At 44.0% G+C, this 20,803-nt stretch overlaps 1 protein-coding gene across 3 annotated transcripts in view; it reads left to right on the forward strand.

The window, feature by feature from the left end:
• The first annotated feature begins 5,459 nt into the window (after window positions 1-5,459).
• FECH (ferrochelatase) overlaps window positions 5,460-20,803 on the forward strand; it is a 41,483-nt gene continuing 26,139 nt past the window's right edge. Inside the window, exons 1-4 of one of the 3 annotated variants that reach the window (XM_064294469.1) lie at window positions 5,460-5,575; window positions 11,062-11,191; window positions 17,876-17,995; window positions 19,545-19,693. In XM_064294469.1, coding sequence (XP_064150539.1) covers window positions 5,530-5,575; window positions 11,062-11,191; window positions 17,876-17,995; window positions 19,545-19,693 — 445 coding nt within the window. In that variant the 5' untranslated portion in view covers window positions 5,460-5,529. Of the gene's footprint in view, window positions 5,576-10,706; window positions 10,876-11,061; window positions 11,192-16,711; window positions 16,935-17,875; window positions 17,996-19,544; window positions 19,694-20,803 lie in introns of those variants that run through there. The other 2 variants (XM_064294471.1, XM_064294470.1) reach the window with 2 other exon arrangements.

Here is a 20,803-nt window from a genome sequence, read left to right on the forward strand (position 1 = left end):
GCTGTACCTCACATTATGTTATATGTTTTGCTTACCGTCTGCCTTGCCTCCTGGACAGGGTAGAGACTGTACAATTCATTGCGGCATGCCGGGTGTCTGACATAAGGTGAGCTTTCCACAGGATTTGTTTAATAAACTAATGGACTACTTGGGGGAAGGATCTGTTTCTCATCTACATTTTTCTCCTCCCCTTGCCTGGCATAGAACCCTGATGGCACAGTGGTTAAGAGTTTGGCTGCTAACCAAAAAGGTCGGCAGTTCAAATCCACCAGCCACTCCTTGGAAACCCTATGGGGCAGCTCTACTCTATCCTATAGGGTCGCTATGAGTTGGAATCAACTCGATGGCAATGGGTTTCAGGGTTGCCTGGTTAGTGTTTTCCCTATTGCTGACACTCAGAAAATACGTGTGGATGGACTAATATGCCCATCACCGCTAGTGGCTTCAAGGTTGTGTGTTTGAGAAGGGTAAGTCAGAGTGTAGGTCTTGTTGGTGGGAACAACCAATCAGATTTCTCTGAGTAATCGTTATAGTTCACCATTCGTTCTGCCACACGCAGCCACTGTTTTTCTTGCATCGAAAACCCCCACCACCAGCTCTGCTGCTTTTTCTGATTAAGAAGACAGAGTGGAGTAGTTTAAATTTAGTTTGTGTAGCTCGGAGGTGCCAATCATGGCAGATGATGAATTAGGGGGCTCCCCTCCCCTTTTCTGGGCATTGAGCTGAAACCGATAAATTCGTTTTATTTAGAACCACAGGCTGAACTCAGGGAGTGTTGTCTGTGACAGGCAAGTGCTTCAGTCACTAATTAAGTCACCTAGGCTCAGACAAGCCCTCTCCCGCGCGATGGCGGTGCTGCTTATCTGTGTCCACCCAGATATGTGCCTTTAAACTTCTGTCTGCAGAGGGAATTGATAATATGCTGGGTAGAAATATGTAAGCCAGAAAAAAAATTATATGTATAAATCTCATACTTCCGCAAATTTCTTCAGCCATTCAAGGGCTTTTCTGACTTTTAGTCAGCCTCTATTTGTTATCGTTGTTGTTAGGTGCTGTGGAGTCAATTTCGACTCATAGCGACCCCATGTGACAGAGTAGAACTGCCCCATAGGGTTGTTTAGGCTGTAATCTTTACAGAGAAGCCCTGGTGGTACAGCGGTTAAGTGCTTGACTGCTAACCAAGAGGTCAGTGGTTTGAACCTACCAGCTGCTCCATGGGAGAAATATGTGGCAGTCTGCTTCTGTAAATTGGAATTGATTCAGTGGCAGTGGGTTTGTTTGTTTTTTTTTTGAATCTTTATGGGAGCAGATTGCCAGGTCTTTCTCCCAAGGAGTCACTGGGTATGTTCAAATACCAGCCTTTTGGTTCGCAGCTGAGTGCTTAACTGTTGCTCCATGAGGGCGTCTTAGTCTCTAGAGTTCCCAATTTCTGTGTTAAGGGCTATGTTTTCAATCAGTTTTGACAAAGACTCACCTAAAGCACATTTCCATCTGTTTTCATAAGAACATAAAAATGTACTCATTGGAAAGCTGTTACATTTGATCTTTGTAAGAAATAAACCATAGATTAGAGTAACAATGGTACTCTCTGTTGGGGCAAAATAATGAAGTTCTATTTTCAACTATAACTTGAGTCTTAATCAGAGGGTTTCATACACAAATTTTGAATGAGTTTTTGAAAAAAAAAATCAGTAAAAATGAAAGTACGAGATGTGAATAAAATAAGTGAAACGGTACAAATTCATTTCTTAAAGTATCACCATGTGGATATATTTCATAAACCATGTTTTGTTAAATTTTTCCCTCCTTTCTGCTCAGATCCAAACTTAACCCATTGCAACTGCTGATTATGTTCCTGTGAGATTTGGCACCTTGATGCTTTGTCACTAATCATGAGCATTTCCCTGGGGGTGGGGGTGGGCCTGCAGACCCTGTTATCTCCACCCGGCAGGAGGGGCACAGGACCCTGGGTGGGGTGTGGCTTAGCCAGGGCCTCCGCGAGGGGGCCCAGAGGAGCAACCCTTGACCTCTCATTTTCTGGTCTTCCCTAAACTTCCAACACAGCGTAGAGACTTTTTATGTTATGCTAAGTCCCCAGATCACAAACATCCTGTTTATGGACAACTCGCACTTGCCCTTTAACACTCTGTAAATTTGCGCTCACTTTGAAACGTTTGAACTAACCCCTCCCCACAGCAAATTCTTCATCACAATCACCTTCACTTGCTGCACATGCAGCTTTTCAATCATCGAAAAGGCTTCGAGACTTTTCTTGCACTAAAGTAAGGCTAAATAAGAACCACAGGCACCTGTCGCGACTTACCTCCAAATTCGACTTACAGACACACTTGGGAATGGATCTCAATGCTTGTACTGTAGTTTATTTAGAAGAAACCAGTTCATTCTTTAGGTAGAGAAGTATACTATCCATAAGGATGACTTCTTTAAAGGGTAACTTTAATATAGTTATGAGGGTAGAGAATTAGCAAAATGTATAGGAAGACAGTTTGATGTTTGGAACAAATTTTACTACTTCTCAAGGAACACTTGCTACTTGGATTTGAAGATCATGTAGGTAATATGCAAGACAACCCTCATTTAATTTGACATTCTTACATTGGGCGTGCAACCATAAGGAGGACTAACTTTAATTATAAATAAATGAATTCAACAAAGAGCACACATTTTTAGCTACAGAAAGCTGGTTTTCAAGTCAGTCTAAACCCCATCAGCCTGGGATGTTCTATACACCTTGCCCCTTACTTCCTTCAGGCCTTTGCCCAAATGTCAGTGAGGGCTTTCCTGGTGCGTGTTTGAAATTGCACACCCCCATCTTCCTCACCTTGCTTTGTCCTTCTTTCTAACACTCATCATCCAAAACACTACGATTTTTATTATTTTCTGTCCCCTAACTCCCAGGTAAGCCCATTGTCTGCTCTGTTCACTGCTATTTTCTCAGTGCCTAGACTAGCATCTGGCACACACAAGGTGCTCAATAATTGTTCAACAAATGAATGATGCTGGAGAACTTCCTGTATCAAAGGCTGTTCTTGTATTCCATGGTGCACTGAACATAACGGCCAGGTGGGTGAGCAAACTGTGTGAAGGTAAGAATGGCTAGAACTGAGGGAGGTGCCTGTTCTTCCCTGCTGTGGGGTTGAGGGCGGTGGCTACATTGCCAAGGTGTGCAGATATGATATGACCAACCTCTTCACACCATCCCTCCAAGATATGCATTTGCTAAACTGGCCTTCACTTTTCTTAAGGTTCTCATGTTAGCAGTATAATGTTTGCTTTCCGGTCCCACCTGTAAAAACCCAATACAGAGAGAGAGCTGTTACAGACAAATTAAATAACTATGTCATGAATGTCTAATATAAAAGAATTATTTTCCCTATTCTTGGAAACAAAACTGAACAGTCTGCACAGTTGTGCTATAACTATGCAGGCAAACAGGAGAATTGAGCCCAAAACATCCTCTTATCTGTTATTGATGTTAGCTGCTGTGGGGTCGCCCCTGACTCATAGTGACCCCATGCATGACAGAACAAATTGCTGCCCAATCCTGGACATCTTCAGGATCGGATGAGACTGCTGTGATCCACAGTTTTTTTTTTTCCCCTGTGCACAAAAGCTTATACTGGGTTTATTAATAATCACCAAATGTTCATCAACAACCCCAGAAACAAATGCAGTGTATCTGTTCAGATTCACAGGGTTTTCATTGGCTGATTTTTCAGAAGTACATCAACAGGCCTTTCTTCCTAGTCTGTCTTAGTCTGGAAGCTCCACTGAATCCTGTTCAGCAACATAGCAACATAGCAACACAGACAGGTGGGTGGTGGCTGTGCCTGAGGTGTCAAGATGCAGGATATCTCCCACATAGAAGATAAAAATTCTACCACTGACCCACCCAAACCAAAAACTAAACCCAATTCTGCATCCCACTTTGAACAATGGCATCTGGGGTCTTAAACGCTAGCAAGTAGCCATCGAAGGTGCACCAATCGGTCTCAACCCACCTGGATCAAAGGAGAATGAAGAACACCAAGGACACAAGGTGATTACGAGCCCAAGAGACAGAAAGGGCCACATGAACCAGAGACTACATCATCCTTAGACCAGAAGAACTAGGTGGTGCCCGACTACAACCAATGACTGCCCTGACAGGGAACACAACCCTTGAGGGAGCAGGAGATCAGTGGGATGCAGACCCCAAATTCTCATAAGACCAGACTTAATGGTCTGCCTGAGACTAGAAGGACCCTGGTGGTCACGGCCCCCAGACCTTCTGTTGTCCCAGGACAGGAACCATGCCTGAAGCCAACTCTTCAGACATGGATTGGACTGGACAATGGGTTGGAGAGGGATGCTGGTGAGGAGTGAGCTTCTTGGATCAGGTGGACACTTGAGACTATGTTGGCATCTCCTGCCTGGAGGGGAGATGAGAGGGTGGGGAGGTTAGAAGCTGACGAAATGGACACGAAAAGAGAGAGTGGAGAGGGGAGAGCAGGCTGTCTCATTAGGGGGAGAGTAATTGGGAGTGTGTAGAAAGGTCAATATGGGTTTTTGGGTGAGAGACTGACTTGATTTGTAAACTTTCACTTAAAGCACAATAAAAATTATAGGAAAAAAAAAAAAGTAAACTCATTGCCATCAAGTCTATTCACTAGGACAGGGTAGAACTGCCCAATAGGGTTTCCAAGGCTGTAATCTTTAGATGGAAGCAGACTGCCACATCTTTCTCCCACAGAGCATCTGGTGGGTTTGAACTGCCAACCTTTTGGTTAGCAGCCAAGCACTTAACGGCTGTGCCACCAGAGCTCCTTCACTGAACCACGAAAACATACCCAAACCAAACCCACTGCCATGGAATCGTTTCCGACTCATAGCGACACTATAGGATAGAGCAGAACTGTCTCATAGGGTTTCCAAGGAGCGGCTGATGGATTCCAACTACCCGGCTTTTTGGTTAGCAGTGGAGTGCTGGCGGCAATGATCAAGTGCTTGGGAGAAAGACCTGGTGATCTGCTTCTATAAAGATTACAGCCTAGAAACACCCCACGGGGCAGTTCTACGCTGTCCTATAGGGTCCCTAGGAGTTGGAATCAACGCCTCTGCACCAAACAGCCACAGGTAATAGTAACGGAATGTCTCAAAAATCCTTTGCCCTGCGGTTCCTGCCTTGGCCTGGTAGGCAGATGAAGACAGGGCTTGGTCCAGGGGTCCCGCGAGGCTTAATCCGCAGCCTCACGGCGGCGCTGACCAGGGCAGAGCACTAGCGCGGCCCCGCCCTTCCTCCCACGCAAGGGGGCGGGCCCACCGCGAGGGGCGTGTCTTCCACTGGCCCCAGCGCCGCGGAGCAGCGAATGAGCGTGCGCAGCGCGGGCGCGCCGCGGCGGGTGGGCGGCCGCGGGAGAGGCCGGGGCGATGGCCGAGCGCTCCCCCGCCTCCGGCTGAGAGCGCCGCAGCTCGGGAGGAAGCCGGCTCCCGCGAGGCCTCCCAGGACTGCTGTCTGTCGGCACCAACATGGCTGCGGCCCTGCGCGCTGCGGCGGTCCGGCTCCGCGACCGGCGTAAGTGAGCTGTCGCGGCCGCCCTGGGGCCGGGTCCCGGCGAGCGCCGGGCGGCGGGCAGCGCGCTCTGGGCCGGGCCGGGAGCGCTGCGGAGAAGGCCCGGAGAGGGGTCCTCCCCCGGGAGGGCCGAGGAACACGTGGGTCGCCTGAGGACTGGGAAGGCCGCGGGAGGGGCCCGTCGGCCAGCTGGGCGGCCGCGGAGTTGTGATTGGGCCTCTCAGAGCGGCCGTGTTTCGCTTCGGTGAAATCAGGAGAGTGGCTCGTCCACCTGGTCCTAGGCTTGTGAGGAGTCCGGGAGGGAAGGTTTGTTATAGGGCCTGCCACAGGAAGAGAGATCGTCATTATCGCACCGTGGGCATCCGGCCTGGAACCTTCGGAGGGCTCTGTGGGCCCTCATTGGGGTTCCCTCCCCGGAGGTGGGGGTCACAGCGTGTCCACGGCGGCCCTGCCCTAGCCCATAGCGTATCTGGGCTCTCACTTCTCCTTGGCGGCTTGACCCACTGTGGGACAGAGTCAGGCTAGTGTTTTCTAGAGAGCTTCGGAGAACAAATGGGACGTGCTAACCTCGCATGTTTTCGATGCACGTGGTAGTGACTATGGGTTGTGTCCACAGAAGAGCTGATGGGACTCTAGGTCAGATACTCCTGGGTTGGGATTCTTAACTGTGAGACTGTGATCAAGGCATCTGGCCTTGTTGAAGCTAAATGTAAGAGGAGAAGGGTAATACCTCACAGGATTGCTGTGAAGATTAGCAGTATTCAGGAAAAGCGCCTAGTACAGTGCCTCATAGCTGTAGATAGAAACCAAAAAATCCGTTGCTGTAGAGTCGATTCGGACTTACAGTGACCCTATAGGACAGAGTAGAACTGCCCCATAGGGTTTCTTAGGCTGTAACACTTACTGAAGTGGACTGTCGCATTTTTCTTCTGCGGAGTGGCTCCTAGGTTCAAACCCCTGACCTTCCAGTTAGCAGCCAAGCACTTAGCCGTTACAGTCACCAGAGCTCCATGCAGTCGATTTAAAACAAAACACAAACGTTGCTGTCAAGTCGATTAGGATGCATAGCTACCAGAGACCCTTATAATGTTCATTGTTATTATTATGGAAAAAGCTGCCAATACCATTGTTGTTGTTAATTGCCTTCCAGTCAGTTCTAACACATGAGGACCCCACGTGTGCAGAGTAGAACTGCTCCATAGAGTTTTCAAGGCTGTGGCGTTTCAGAGGCAGTTCACCAGGCCTGTCTTCTGAAGGGCGGTGGGTTCCAACTGCCAACCTTTGGGCTACTAGTCAAGCACTTAACTGGCTGCGCCACCTGGGGACTCCATGCCACATACGAAGATAATTAATGCGTTTGAATGATGACTGGACACAGACCTGACATTTTTCTAAGAAGTTCCCCAGTTCATCAGTCTGGCACCTACTGGAAGGGAGTGACCCTGAACCTCCCTATCCTAATACAGCTTCCTTTGTTAGGAAAATAATAAGGGTCCAGTGTACAATGAGGCTTAGGCCACTGGAGACAAAAGGCACCATCTTTTAAGAAGAGGTGGCACAGTAATGGGACTGGAAAAAACACTGAATTAATCTTTTCTTTCATTGACCCTTCCAGTGGCAAATAAAGTCTGGCAGGCTCTAGATTTGAGGGCATGGAACAATAGGGAAACCTTTAAATTGTTTGTTGTCCAGGTTATAAGTGATGAAGTGGAAGAATTCAGAAACCATTGAAGTAGATTTGAAGTCCATTTGTGTCACAAGGGTAGTTATAATACTTTAATCATTTTAGTTTATAGGAAAGGATTAACATTATCTGGGTTAGAAAAAAATAATCATTTCTCAAAGTAAAGACAGAGAAGCAGAGTTTTACAATCTATGCGTTTAGCATATTCCAGAATTAATAAGTTTCCTGGGATAGGCTATATACCATATATATGTATATAAATATATGTGTGTGTGTGTATTAGAAGGAATTGAGGGAATACTGAATTATTGTTTTTCTTTGTGCCTTTTTCCCCAACTTTTTTATAATGAGCATATATGTCTTTTGTAATGAGAAAAAATATTTATAGGATAAAAACAACAACAACAAAAAACTATCAGTGTTCAAATAAAAGACATCAAAATGTTTTGGATCCATACCAGAAAAGAACAATTTTTTTACAAGTATCTTTTGAAATAATCCTCATTTCCGACGCAATAGAAAAGGACTTTATATTTAAGCACTCTTGTACCCTGCCTCTGCCCTTCCCTGCCCCACCCCCAAGTAGCCAGAATATTAGGATACAGTAATTGGTTTTCAAGAACAAGTTGATCTTCTCCAGTTGCAGGTATACTTTTAGTGGTTCACCTACTGTGGCTAGGAGCTACAAAGTTTGTTTTTCTTGCTTAACCTCATCTGTATATTGCACAGTTATGTAGCTTTTCTTGTTTGTAGGTCTTCCAAAGGTTAGACTGGTTTTCATATCAAGAGTGGGGTCAAAATTACCTGGCCTTAGTCCATGAGTGGGCAGGTGCATACTCTTAAGTATTCTTTGCTTAACCATGTACGGTGTGCCAGGCGCTGTGTTTGGGGCTGGGCATATATTTCATTTTAATCTTCGCAAGAGTCCTGCAAGGTCAGCCTTATCATCATTTTACAGATGAGAAAAGTGAGACTCGAAGTGGTTCGGTGAGCAGCCCAGGCACTTTCACACAGCTTATTGGGGCCTATCTAGAATTTCCCGCCAAGTCTCTCTGGCTTCACCACACAATGCTGCCTGTGTCTTTTTTCTTATGAGTCGACCATTTTCAGGACTTTCTGAATATACTTTGTTTGAGTGATTAGTTAAACTCCTTTAGCTAGACAAACTCCTGTCTTTTGTTAGGGACCCACTCTGTTTTTTGAAGCCTCTGGAGCTCTGGTGGTGCAGTGGTTAAGAGCTATAGCAAGCTCTGGTAACTAAAAGTTTGGCAGTTCGAATCCACGTTGGAAACCTTATGGAGGAGTTCTACTCTGTCCTAGGGCGTCGCTGTGGGTTGGAATTGACTCGACAGCAGTAGGTAGATCTGTAGGGGAGGGGAATGTTTTAGAGACAACCTTGATGGATGTATTCATCCTCAGCAAGAGGATCCATTAGTCTCCTCACCCTCCTCTGAGAATTTGGTCTCCATGGAGAAGAGAACTTAGTAGGTAGCTGGCATGACAATAGTTAAGCAGATCAAAAAGCTACCAACCCTCAAATTACACTAGAAGATCTTAATATACTAGTTGGAAATTCTAGTCTCACCTCTACGTCTTCCCCCTGACTTTTTTTAGGTCAGCAGGAGGAAATCTCATTTTATTACCAGCAGTCGAATTATAGAATGTCAAAGTTACTTCCTTCCTTCCCCATGGAAGCTGATAGAAAACTCATTCGTATTAGGAATTGTGGACATGGAAGCATGATTGAGAACCTGATTAAACGTCATTGTGCAGCTCAGAATTGAACTTATCTGGAATAAGGAGATGTGAGTTCGTCTGAGACTTCCTCTGAGTGGAATTGAACTTCTGTTTGTTAATCTTTGCCGTCCACTTTGAGTTAATAAGAATTAGTCAGCATGGCCTCACATAATTGGCTCTGTTGGGAATGTGCACAATCTGGTTAGACAGAAAGCTAGGTGGCCTGGAGATGTATTTTACAGACATGCTGGGTAGTAAGAAGAAAAAAAAAATTAGCAGGTTAGTCCCTATCCTCTAAAAATTTACAAATGAAATCAGTGCTAACACTGATCGTTATGTGACAGATGCTGCATAAAGGGCTTCTCTTGTCTTGGGTACCCTTCACAAGAACCCTGAGAGCATGGTGTCACCATCCCCATTTTACAATTGGAGAAGTTGAGGCTCAGAAAGGTTATAACCTGGTTCCAGGGCATATTGCTGATAAGTTGCAGAGCTGCATTCAGAGCAAGGGCGGCTTGGTCCACAGCCTGGGTTCCTCACCATGACAGCTTTGATTCGGAAGGAGGAGGAAGGTAGCAGGAGACTGAGCTCATGCTGATTTCTAACTGGCTGGTTTGAGAATGGGGAAGGGAGGTCACGTGTATGGGGCGTAGTCATAACCACTGCCCCATATTGCTATCTTCAGTGCCTACTGCATGGCTTCAGTTTAATTTCTCTCCGTGTTTTTTAAAAGTACACACTACTCATGCTACATCTGGGCACAGTACAGAGATTTCTTAATTCAGTTGGGTTCTCCAGTCCCAGCACTACTCTTGGTGAGGCCCAGGACAAGAGTGCAGGTGGAGCACATATACCACATGTGGGATGTTGTTAGGCACTGTCAAGTCAATTCAGACTCATAAGGACCCTGAATGACAGAGTCGAAATTCCCTATAGGGTCTCCTGGGCTGTAATCTTTCCGGGAGCAGGTGTCCAGGTGTTTTCTCCTGAGGAGGTGCTGGGTGAGTCTGAACCACTAGCCTTTCAGTTAACAGCCTAGTGCTTAACCACTGTGTCTCCAGGGCTCCTTATATGTGGTATACCCACTGCCATCGAGTTGATTCTGACTCACAGCAACCCCGTAGAGTTTCCAAGCCTATAAATCTCTATGGAAGCAGACTGCCACATCTTTCTCCCGTGGAGCTGTTGGTAGTGGTTTCGAGCTGCCGACCTTTCAGTTAGCAGTCCAGTGCTTTAATCCCTGCATCACTAGGGCTGCACATGTGACATTAAAAAAAAAAAAAAAAAAACCCAAACCCGTTGCTATCGAGTCGACTCCAACTCATAGCAACCCTATAGGACAGAGTAGGACTGCCCCAAAGGGTTTCCAAAGAGTGACTGGTAGATTCGTACCACTTACCTTTTGGTTAGCAGCCAAGCTCTTAACCACTACGCCATCAGGGCTCCATACGTGATATAAAAACCAAAACCAAACCCAGTACTGTGCAGTCAATTCCGACTATAGTGACCCTACAGGACAGAGTAGAACTGTCCCATAGAGTTTCCAAGGAGTATTTGGTGGATTTGAACTGCCAGCCTTTTGGTTAGCAGCTGTAGCGCTTAACTACTCTGCCACCAGGGCTTCCATATGTGGTATAGCAGATGTTAAGTATATTCTGTCCTCCTTCCTTGACAAATATACCTTCATGATGACCTGGAAGAGCAGACTCTGACTCCAGCGTTCCTGCAGACGCCTGGGAGAGTGGCCTCTGGCCGGCAGCCTCCCATCACCAGCACTGTCCTGCATTGTACGGAGTCTTGTGCGTACACGTGTGGACACCCCAGCCTGCATGTCCCAGCTCCATCCTACCCCTGCGAACAGTCACCTTTGGCCACTCTTCAGGTCAGGAATTGCTTACACTGATGGCAGGAGGATGTAAGTGTCTCCACCCACCTGCAGGGAAATGCTGGGCGAATCATCTCCAGCATAGCATTTCTCTAAATTTTAAATCCAGGAATTAGGCCCTGAGTACCTCGTCAAGAGAAATTGCTTCCCCAGGTTTCATGCTGCGCTTTGATTTCATCACAGTGGTGCCTGGCGGCTCGAGTGTGCAGCAGCAGTGGAGGTACCAGTTGGCGGCGGCGGCGGCAGCGGCAGCAGCCACAGAAACAGCCCAACAGGTCAAAAGCACAAAACTTCAGGTTCAACCAGAGAAGAGGTATGAGTCTCATTTTAGGCACAAATAAAAACTTGTTATTAATGTCAACACTGGCAGTTACAAGCTACCTAGGAGGAAAGGTGCTGGGAAAACTCAGTATGTGGGAGTGCTTTATTACTATTTTTTTGGCTTCCTTTCCATAACTGTTAAATTGCAGATTTTACCCGCCATGGCCTCCCTCCCTCCCCGCCCCCCCCCCCCCGCCCTGGGCTTTTATTAAAGGACACATAGCTGAGTACAGTCTGCAAGTCATGGAGGAATTTGGTTCTCGAATATGTCACATTACACAAGTTATATTTATGAGTCTAACGTAATTATACCTATGAACTGTATATTCTGTACAGAACAAAGAACAACTGGTCTATGGAACATTTCTGTAGTAAACTTCACCATTGATTTCCATCTGGTAACATAGTGAGCATAATTATAAATGACATAATAAACCAAAAACCAAACTTATTGCTGTTGAGCTGATTGTGACTCATAGTGACCCTATAGGACAGAGTAGAAATGCCCTGTAGGGTTTCCAAGGCCGTAATCTTTACGGAAACAGATTGCCACATCTTTCTTCTGTGGAGTGGCTGGTGCATTTGAACCACCGACCTTTTGGCTCTCAGTTGAGCTCTTAACCACTGTGTCACCAGAGCTCCTTAGGTGACATAAGAGGATTTAGAATTTATTAAGGAAGTAAAGTATACATTCGTACCTCATCTCTTGTGTGTGCTGATGTGGGTTAGCAGGCATGGCATAGGTACTGAGTGTCCTCTTCAATAACAGAAGCCACAGCTGTTTTCAGGTCTTCCTCAGGTACAGAAGCACCAGGTGGCTTCATAAAGGGCAGTTCTTTAGGTGAATACATACCTAAAAACAGTGCTCTAAACTTGGCAGAGTGAATGGAAGAAAGTAGCTGTAAACTATTATACTCCTTCACCTTTCTGTTAGATCAGACATCATATAGTTATGAAAGTAAAATATTCTTATTTTGCATTTGATGTTTTTATTTTGGAGTCCCTGGGTGGCACAGAGCTGCTGACCAAAAAGTTGATGGTTCGAGTTCACCCAGAGGCACCTGGTGATCTACTTCCAAAACATCAGCCATTGAAAACCCCATGGAGCACAGTTTCACTCCATGGCAACAGGAAAAGATATTTTTCATTGTTTCGTCATGGGTACATCGATAGAGTACTAAGTAAGCTGAGATTTGTTGGGATAGGGCATTAGAGGTGGGCCACAAATCATCTCCTGTGCAACTCTGTCCTCCTAAAAGGTGAGTCTGGTGAGAAAGTGAAGGTGGGGGTGGGGTGGCGCTGGCCCCACTTTTTCTACATCAGCCATACTACAAAGTACCTTCAGTACTTAGGCTTGGAATATTTGGTGTAAAGTGAAGAACTGATTTTTTGCGAAAGCCTGGAAGAAAAATTATTTCGTTACTACATTTTCCTAGTGGTAAAAAAATCAATATATGTAGCCTTAGTATTAAATTATTAAAATTGAATTAAAAATTTTAATTAAATACAAATTCTACTAACTTTTTTTTATCACATCTGTACAGAAGAAATGTGTTCATTGTAGAAAATCTGAAGAATATAAAAAAAAAAACTTTTTTTTTTGACAGGCAAAAATAAAAAAATGCATAATCCTACCACCCAGTATTTTGTCTCTGTCAATCATTGTTTACTCAGTACATGTTTACCAAAATGTGATTATACTGTATGTACTACTTTTATTACTTTATTGAATAATATGCCATCCTATAAAACTATATATTGAAACTTCATTTAATAACTTGAGAGTATTTTATTAAATCATAATTTATTTGTCCAGTTCTATGTCGTGGGGCATATAGGTTATTTCTAGTTTTGGGATCTTAGTAATGATGAAGGAATGTGTGTCTTTGAGAATCCTCCTGATGACATACATAGCAGATGCATTGAGCTGCTTTGTGCTTAGACTAGACTAGTATAGACAAGTCTGGATGCTAGATATTAGACTTTTTCTGTAAAAGTCCAGGTAGTACCGTATTTTTCTGCAAATAACTGGGCCTTCTGCATTTGTTTGCCAACCATGCCCTCCCCCCTTGAGGTATTTTGGTGAAGTGTGCTATGCCAATTTTCTTACAGCAACATGTGAAAAAAATTGGCACAGCAGAGCTTATGAAAATACCTGGGGTGGGGGGAGGGCACGGTTGGTGAACAGATGTAGAAGGCACACATTATTTGTGTAAAAATATGATGAGTATTTTAGGCTTTGGGTGCCTTATGGCCACTGTTGCAGCTACTCTGCTGTTATAACCTGAAAGCCATAGGAGGTAATACAGCGGATAAATAAATGAGTAGCTGTGGGGCATCAAAACTTCATTTAAAAAACAGGCAGGAGGAAGGGTGCAGATTTGGCCTGAGGGCCTTAGCTTGTCAACCCCTGTTCTAGAAGTAGCGAAGAGCCGCAGGCCAGTCACATCTTTTAGGTCTGATGAAGAGCTGGGATTTTGTTTCTTGATGCTGACTGTACACAGCAGATTGGAGTTACTGTTTCCTTATTAATTGATCAGCTTAAATTTCTGTTGTGTACGTTTAATAATTCAAAGGTAAAACCTCATATTTTGAGAGTCCCAGCATATAAAAATGGCAAAACATTGAAACATTGGCAAGTGACACGTTTTAAGTATGTTTTGGTGGCTACACTTTTGCGTTTAAACAAAGGGGCCTTGGCCATTCAGACCTTGCTCTCAGATGTGACCTGTCTGGATTGGGGAAGAAACAGAGACCCTTGACTAAAGCTTTGCACTTCGAGTTCTGGGATAGGGGTGTTGACCAGGGCTTACTAATGCGCCATTCGTCATGCACAGCACAGTTTTGAATTAAGTGCATGAGTATTTAGGTATTTTCAAATCCTGTGCTTCTGTTTCATGGATAAGATCAACGTGGGTTTGGAAAACCGGGAGTGGGGCCAAGTAGTGTCCCATTTAGAGTAGCGCTTGTTCTGAGCTCAGGTGTTGTAGATGAAAAACACAGTTCTAAATCCCGTTTGAATGCTGACACCCTCTGTGGCTTAGGTACGTCCCTTCGCCTGAGGCTTCTAACCAGTAATCTATTAACTGGCAGCAGGCCATGGAAAAATGCACTTAATTTATTGTGAGTCACAGATTTTAAGGGAGAAAGACAGGATCCCAGGAGAACACTGGTGGACTAAGTAGAAAGATTAAAGGAACATTATAATTACAAAATAGTAAATCTGAGCTTTTCAGGTATCAGGAAAAGAAAACTAAACACCAGTTTGTTAATTTAGTGATAGGTTTTCTGGTCTGAAAAAAGTCATTGCCAGTGAGTCTATTCTGACTTACAGCGACCCTATAGGACAGAGTAGAAATGCCCCATAGGGTTTCCAAGGCTGTAGTCTTTTTTTTTTTTTTTAATTGTTAATAATTTATTCAATAGATAATGACATTTATCCAGTAATCCATTAACTTCTTGAGTATAGGGGCTGTGTCTTTTTTTTTTTTCTTTAATTGTGCTTTAGGTGAAAGTTTACAGCACAAATCAGTTTCTCATTCAAAAACGTATACATAAATTGTTTTATGACATTGGCTGCAATCCCCGCAGTGCGTCAACACTCTTCCTCTGTCCACCCTGGGTTCCCCATGTCCATTTGTCCAGCTTTCCTTTCCCTCCCTGCCCAAAGCTATAATCTTTATGGAAACAGACTGCCTCTTTTCCCAAAGAACAGATAGATTCAAACAGCCAACCTTTTGGTTAGCAGCCTAGTGCTTAACCGTTGTACCACCAGGGCCTTGCCTTCTTGTCAGAGGGGATAGAAAGGTATAAAATGATGATGTTTGCAATGTAGTTGCTTGTTTTTAGCAAAGGAGAATTTGATCACCTTCCTTCAAGACAGCAGTTCTCTACAGAGGGTGGGGTACATTTTTGTTCTCCAGGAGATATTTGGCAACGTCTCGAGGCAGTTTTGGTTGTCACAGCTGGCTGGAGGGATTGCTGGTATTGGCATCTAATGGATAGAGGCCAGAATGCTACCAAACATCCTACAATGCACAGGACAACGCCCACAACAAAGAATTGTCACTTAACGAAATGTCAGTAATGCTGAGGTTGAGAAACCCTGGTCTAGGGCAACAATGTGAAAAGTGATCTTAGTTAATCTTTATTAAAAAAACAAAACAAAACAAAACACTGCCAGAGTCAATTCTTACTCGTAGTGACCCAATAGGACAGAGCAGAACTGCCCTATAGGGTTTCTAAGGCTGTAATCTTTACAGAAGCAGACCACCGCATCTTTCTCCTGCCCAGCTGCTGGTGGGCTCCAACCACGGACCTTCCAGTTAGCAGCCAAGTGATTAACTACTGTACTACCAGGCTCCTTTTTGTGAGTCTTTATAAGGGGTCTAAATTAGGAAAATCTCTGACCTCATTGCAATGCAGTATTTCCCTTTTCCTAGGAATTGGTTCTCATTCTGAAACCTAGCCTGAAAATTCAGATTTCTGCCTCATTCACTGACCATGTGTTTGATCAAGAGAATGGTCTCCACCTGTGTAAATTTAATACAGTCTGCTATCTTACATTATCGCCAGTCATTGTTAGCGGTTGTTAAAAAATTGCCAATTAAAATAGTGTCATAACCTAGTTTTAGAACACACTGAGAATTGTCATCCAAATGAGAACCATCTCACCAGGCTTGGTTTAATCATTGGGAGATAGAGGTGGTCTGATGTAGATTTGGGAAGCAGACCCCTCAGCATTCGTAATAATGGTGTTTTGGATAAACCTTGTGCCCTGGTGGTACAGTGGTTAAGCATTTGGCTGCTAACCAAAAGGTCAGCAGTTTGAATCCACCATCCACTCCTTGGAAACCCTACGGGGCAGTTCTACTCTGTACTATGGGGTCGTTATGAGTTGGAATCGACTCAATGGCAGTAGGTTTTTGGTTTGGGGAATGTGGGAAGCCCTGGTGGTGCAGTGGTTAAGAGCTCACCTGCTAACCAAAAATTGATAGTTCGAATCCACCAGCTACTCCTTGGAAACCCTATGGGACAGTTCTACTCTGTCTTGTAGGATTGCTATGAGTCAGAATCTGCTCGATGGCGGTGGGTTTGTTTTTTTTTTTGTTTTTGGGGAATTGGGAACAGTGAGTGATGGATACAGAGTTTCTTTTGAGGATGATGAAATACTCTGGAATTATTTAAAAGGTGATGGTTGGTGATGGCTGCACAACCTTGTGAATATACGAAAACCACAGATACAGGAATTGTACACTTAAAATGGAGAATTTTATGGTGTATGAATTATATCTTAATTTAAAAAAATACAAAAAGAGAAAAAAGAATGAATGAAAGAAACACTCTTTGGCCTTTAGTTACCCCACCCCACCATGTGGTTGGTGCTCCTAGTCTCGTCATGTTCTTGGGACTTTCAGAACCCACCTGACATGTGGGAGGCGCTCGGCCCCACTGCCACTCCCCATCACCTCCTGGCGGGGTTTAGGAGTAGTGAGCTCTTCCCAGTCTGGCTCACTTGGGGCTGTGGGGCTCCAGAGCTGCTCTGGATCTTAGAAGTTTACGTTTTTACATAGTACTTCTGCTTTTTTTATTTCCCAGGGGCTTCCTGACCTAAAACTTTTGCTATGGAGTTTTACTTTCCTTTTGCTTCTTCCTGTTCATTCAGTGTTTGAGTGAGTCAGAGCAATTTCTTACAGGAATTATCTGAAGACATGGATTTAGATAAGAATGGAGGGGTGAGTGTAAAGTGAGAAATGTAGTTTATTGTAGCAGGAAACACTGGGGGAGAAGTAGGAACAGGGGCTGGAAAAGGGAGCAGAGTAGCAAGAAGTAATTGAAACTAATAATAATGGACTAAAGAGAGGGGAGCAGGCAATAGAGTGAGAGTTTATACTTCAGAGGTTTACAATTATAGAGAAATCCAAGACTTCTCTGCGTGTACTGGAACTTACGATGTGTCAGGTGCTGTGCTCACTGACTTAAGTGCCAAAAACAAAAAACCAAACCCGTTGCCATCTAGTCAATTCTGACTCGTGGCAACTCCGTGTGACAGAGTAGAACTACTCCAAAGAGATTTCTTGGCTGTAATCTTACAGAAGCAGATCACCAGGCCTCTCTTTCAAGGTGCTGCTGAGTGGATTTCAACTTCCAAACTTTAGGTTAGTAGTCGAGCACAAACCATTTTTACCACCTAGGGACCTTGATTTAATTCTCAGAATAACCTTTTGAGGTAGGTGGTGGTACTCTGTTTTACAGATGAGGACACCAAAGTCTGGAGAGGTTAAGCGTTTAGTAACCTGTATATTTATAAGGCATCCACGTGTCCAGGTGCTTCAACCTCAGGGCAGTTTTGGATTTCTACCTTGACTCTCAGTCCCCAAGAGGAAGGGATCTTTGCTCAGGCTGACAGTTAGAGAGAGAAGCATTTTCAGTTAAATGCAGACCAGCAGACCAGTGCCAGGGATAGAACCAGGGATGAAGGCCATGCCTAAGCTGGATCACGAAGACCCAGAGGCCTGAGTGTCCCTGTGGACAGGCAGCTGGATGACAGCCACGAGAGTCTCTGGGGTTGACCTTTGCATCCCGTAGATTAGATGAGAGCTTCCTAGCTGAACTAAGATTCTACCCTAAAGGAAAACAGTGTTTCAAATCAACCTTTACATTTTATTTTACGTAGGAAGCCCAAAACTGGGATATTAATGCTAAACATGGGAGGCCCTGAAACCCTCGGAGAAGTTCACGACTTCCTTCTAAGGCTCTTCTTGGACCGAGACCTCATGACACTGCCTTTGCAAAAGTAAGATATGTATAAACACCTCTCCGTTTTTTAGAGCTTAGGCAGTGTTTGTATCTCCAGTCTATGGTTTTTTTTTTCTTTCTTTAAAGGTTTTAACAGATATCTGGCAGTGGTTAGAGCAGCATTATTAACTCCTTGTAAAGATAGAAAGACGTAATATTGGAAAACTTGCAGAGGAGAGAGAGCAAGTTATCGAGGATTCTCCTCGAGCCCTTTCCTGTGGAAATCCCAGTTGTCTTGATCTGACGCAGCCCAAGTACCTTTAAAGATACATTTGTACCTTGCATTTAACAGCTGATTAACATTCAGTAAAACAATGGTTATTATTCATTTGTACTGTTACTAATACTGTCCTTCGCTCTTCCTCTTGTCCTTTGCTCCCTTTTTCCTTTTCTCCTTTTTCTTTTAAAATAGGTTTTTGTAATGAAAAATTAATACATGCATATGATAAAAAATTTAAATAGTATAAAAGTGTTTACAGTAAATAACTGTCCCTTTCGCCTTGGGCTTGTGTCCCAGTTACTAACCCCAAAGACAAGCACTGTTACATCCAGAAATAGTTTATGACCACATATGTATATATACATATACGTATATATATCCCTATGTATATTTATATACATTTTTATATACACACATACACACGTGCGTGCGTGTGCACGCGCGCACACACACACACACACACACACACACTCCGGTACCAGTACCAGTTGCTATCCATTTTGTGTCAGAGTAGAACTGTGCCCCATAGGGTTTTCAATGGCTGATTTTCTGGAAGTAGATAGCCAGAGCTTTCTTTGAAGGTGTCTCTGGGTGGACTTGAACCCCCAGTCTTTTGGTTAGCCACTGAGTGCGTTAACTGTGTGCACCACCCAGGGACTCCATATGTGTACGTGCCCTCCCCTTTTTTATACAAATATGAATATATTCTATACATTGTTTGGCATTTTGCTACATATTTTTTTAAACTTAGCCATGTATCTCGGAGATTGTTCTATAGCTGATTAAATAGACCTGACTCATTTTTGTCATGACTGTATAGAATTGCGTGATATGGTTGTACCTTAATTTATTTAGCCTGTGTTTCGCTGTAGACATTTAAGTTGTTTACACAGTTGCAGTGAGCATTCTTGCACATATATCTTTGTTTACAAATGCAATTATGTATGTAGGATTTATATGTATTTTATTAAATTAAGAGGAATGTGCGCTTCATACGTTTTATATCCTAGTTCCTGCTAGATGCAAGATCCGCAGGTACTAGCCAGGGCCCTCTGCGTGGGCGTTTGGTGTCCTGACTCTTTGGGGCGTGCTGCCAGAATAGCTTGGGGAGCAGAGGGGCATACTCCTTACGAGTGTCCAGCTCCCTCTCTCTCTAATCTAGACCAAATAGCTGGCTGTAATCCATGACCTTAAGCTTTTGTTTTTAAAGTCTTGATCTTGTTAGGCACTTCTTAAAATTCTGCTCATCTTTTTTTTTGAGTAAAAAATGTTTCTTGGATTGCTAAGGTGGAATAAAGTCAACTTACCTACATGTTAAATGATTTAGTAAGCTGGCACCAATCATCGCCAAACGCCGAACCCCCAAAATCCAAGACCAGTACCGGAGGATTGGTGGCGGGTCTCCCATTAAGATGTGGACCTCCAAGCAAGGAGAAGGGATGGTGAAGTTGCTGGACGAGTTGTCCCCCCACACAGGTAAAGAGCTCCTCAGTTAACGTCGCTCTAGGTGTGTTCTTTCAACATTGAAAATGGAAATCGAAAACAGTGTTGGATGACAAATGTGTTCTGTGTACTGGGAGCTCCTGATTCGTGGGGGTTTCTGCATAACACACGGTCACTTAGCTCCCGAGGCATTGTTCTTTGTCCTTGGCTGTATAGCCTTTTTCTTTACTTCCTTATGTTACAGATAAAAAAGCTAAAGGTTTGGAACATTAGCTTCAAAGGGAAGCTCGAGATGTGTGTTAAGTTGAGCTGGATTATAAGGCAGGATCTACCTACCATGAATAAAAGATGCGTATATCACTGCACTTGAAAGAAGTCTATGGGAAATGGATCGAGGCTGCAACTATTGCCTTTTCTTTCTGGGTGGATAGCTAATTAGATCAACAACAATAGATGTCATTTAGAGCAGAGTTAGCTAGCTATCACTGAAGCCACGGGTGATGTTCAACAACTGCTTTCAGCACTCAGGAGTTCCCCTTTGTAAGGCGTTTAAGTGCCTCCTTGGACATGGCATTAAAAAGAGGACAGCACACGTCTGGCCACTGCCTCTGAGAACCTCTGACCCAAAATGCTTACATGTAGAGTGGAAACACTAAATACATGAGTGAACGTGAAGTGGCATGTTTAATTGCACACAAGCTCGACTGATTGCACATACACCATTGTATATATATTATGTCCTACACACACAAACACACACGCACACACACAGCATATATTCTATATATCCAAGATAAAATACTAAGAAACAAAAGACACTGCTAATTAATTTTAAGGTATTTCCTAGGGGAGCTATAACAAATTATCACCACCTGGGTGGTTTAAAATAACAATTATTTATGTTCTCACTTTTCAGGAGGCCAAAAGTTTGAAATCAGGGTGTCCTTAGGGCTACCCTCCTAAGTCGCTAGGAAAGGATCCTTCCTCCCTCTTTCAGCTTCTGGCGGCTCCAGGCTTTTCTTGGCTTCTGACTACATAACTCCAGTTTCCGCATCCATTTTCACATGGCTGTCGTCCGTGTCTCTGTGTGCCTTTTCTGTTTCTTACAAGGACATTCTCATTGAATTTAGGGCCCACAGTAAT

The sequence above is a fragment of the Loxodonta africana genome, chromosome 11 (genome assembly GCF_030014295.1).
Source record: "Loxodonta africana isolate mLoxAfr1 chromosome 11, mLoxAfr1.hap2, whole genome shotgun sequence".
Lineage (NCBI taxonomy): Eukaryota > Metazoa > Chordata > Mammalia > Proboscidea > Elephantidae > Loxodonta > Loxodonta africana.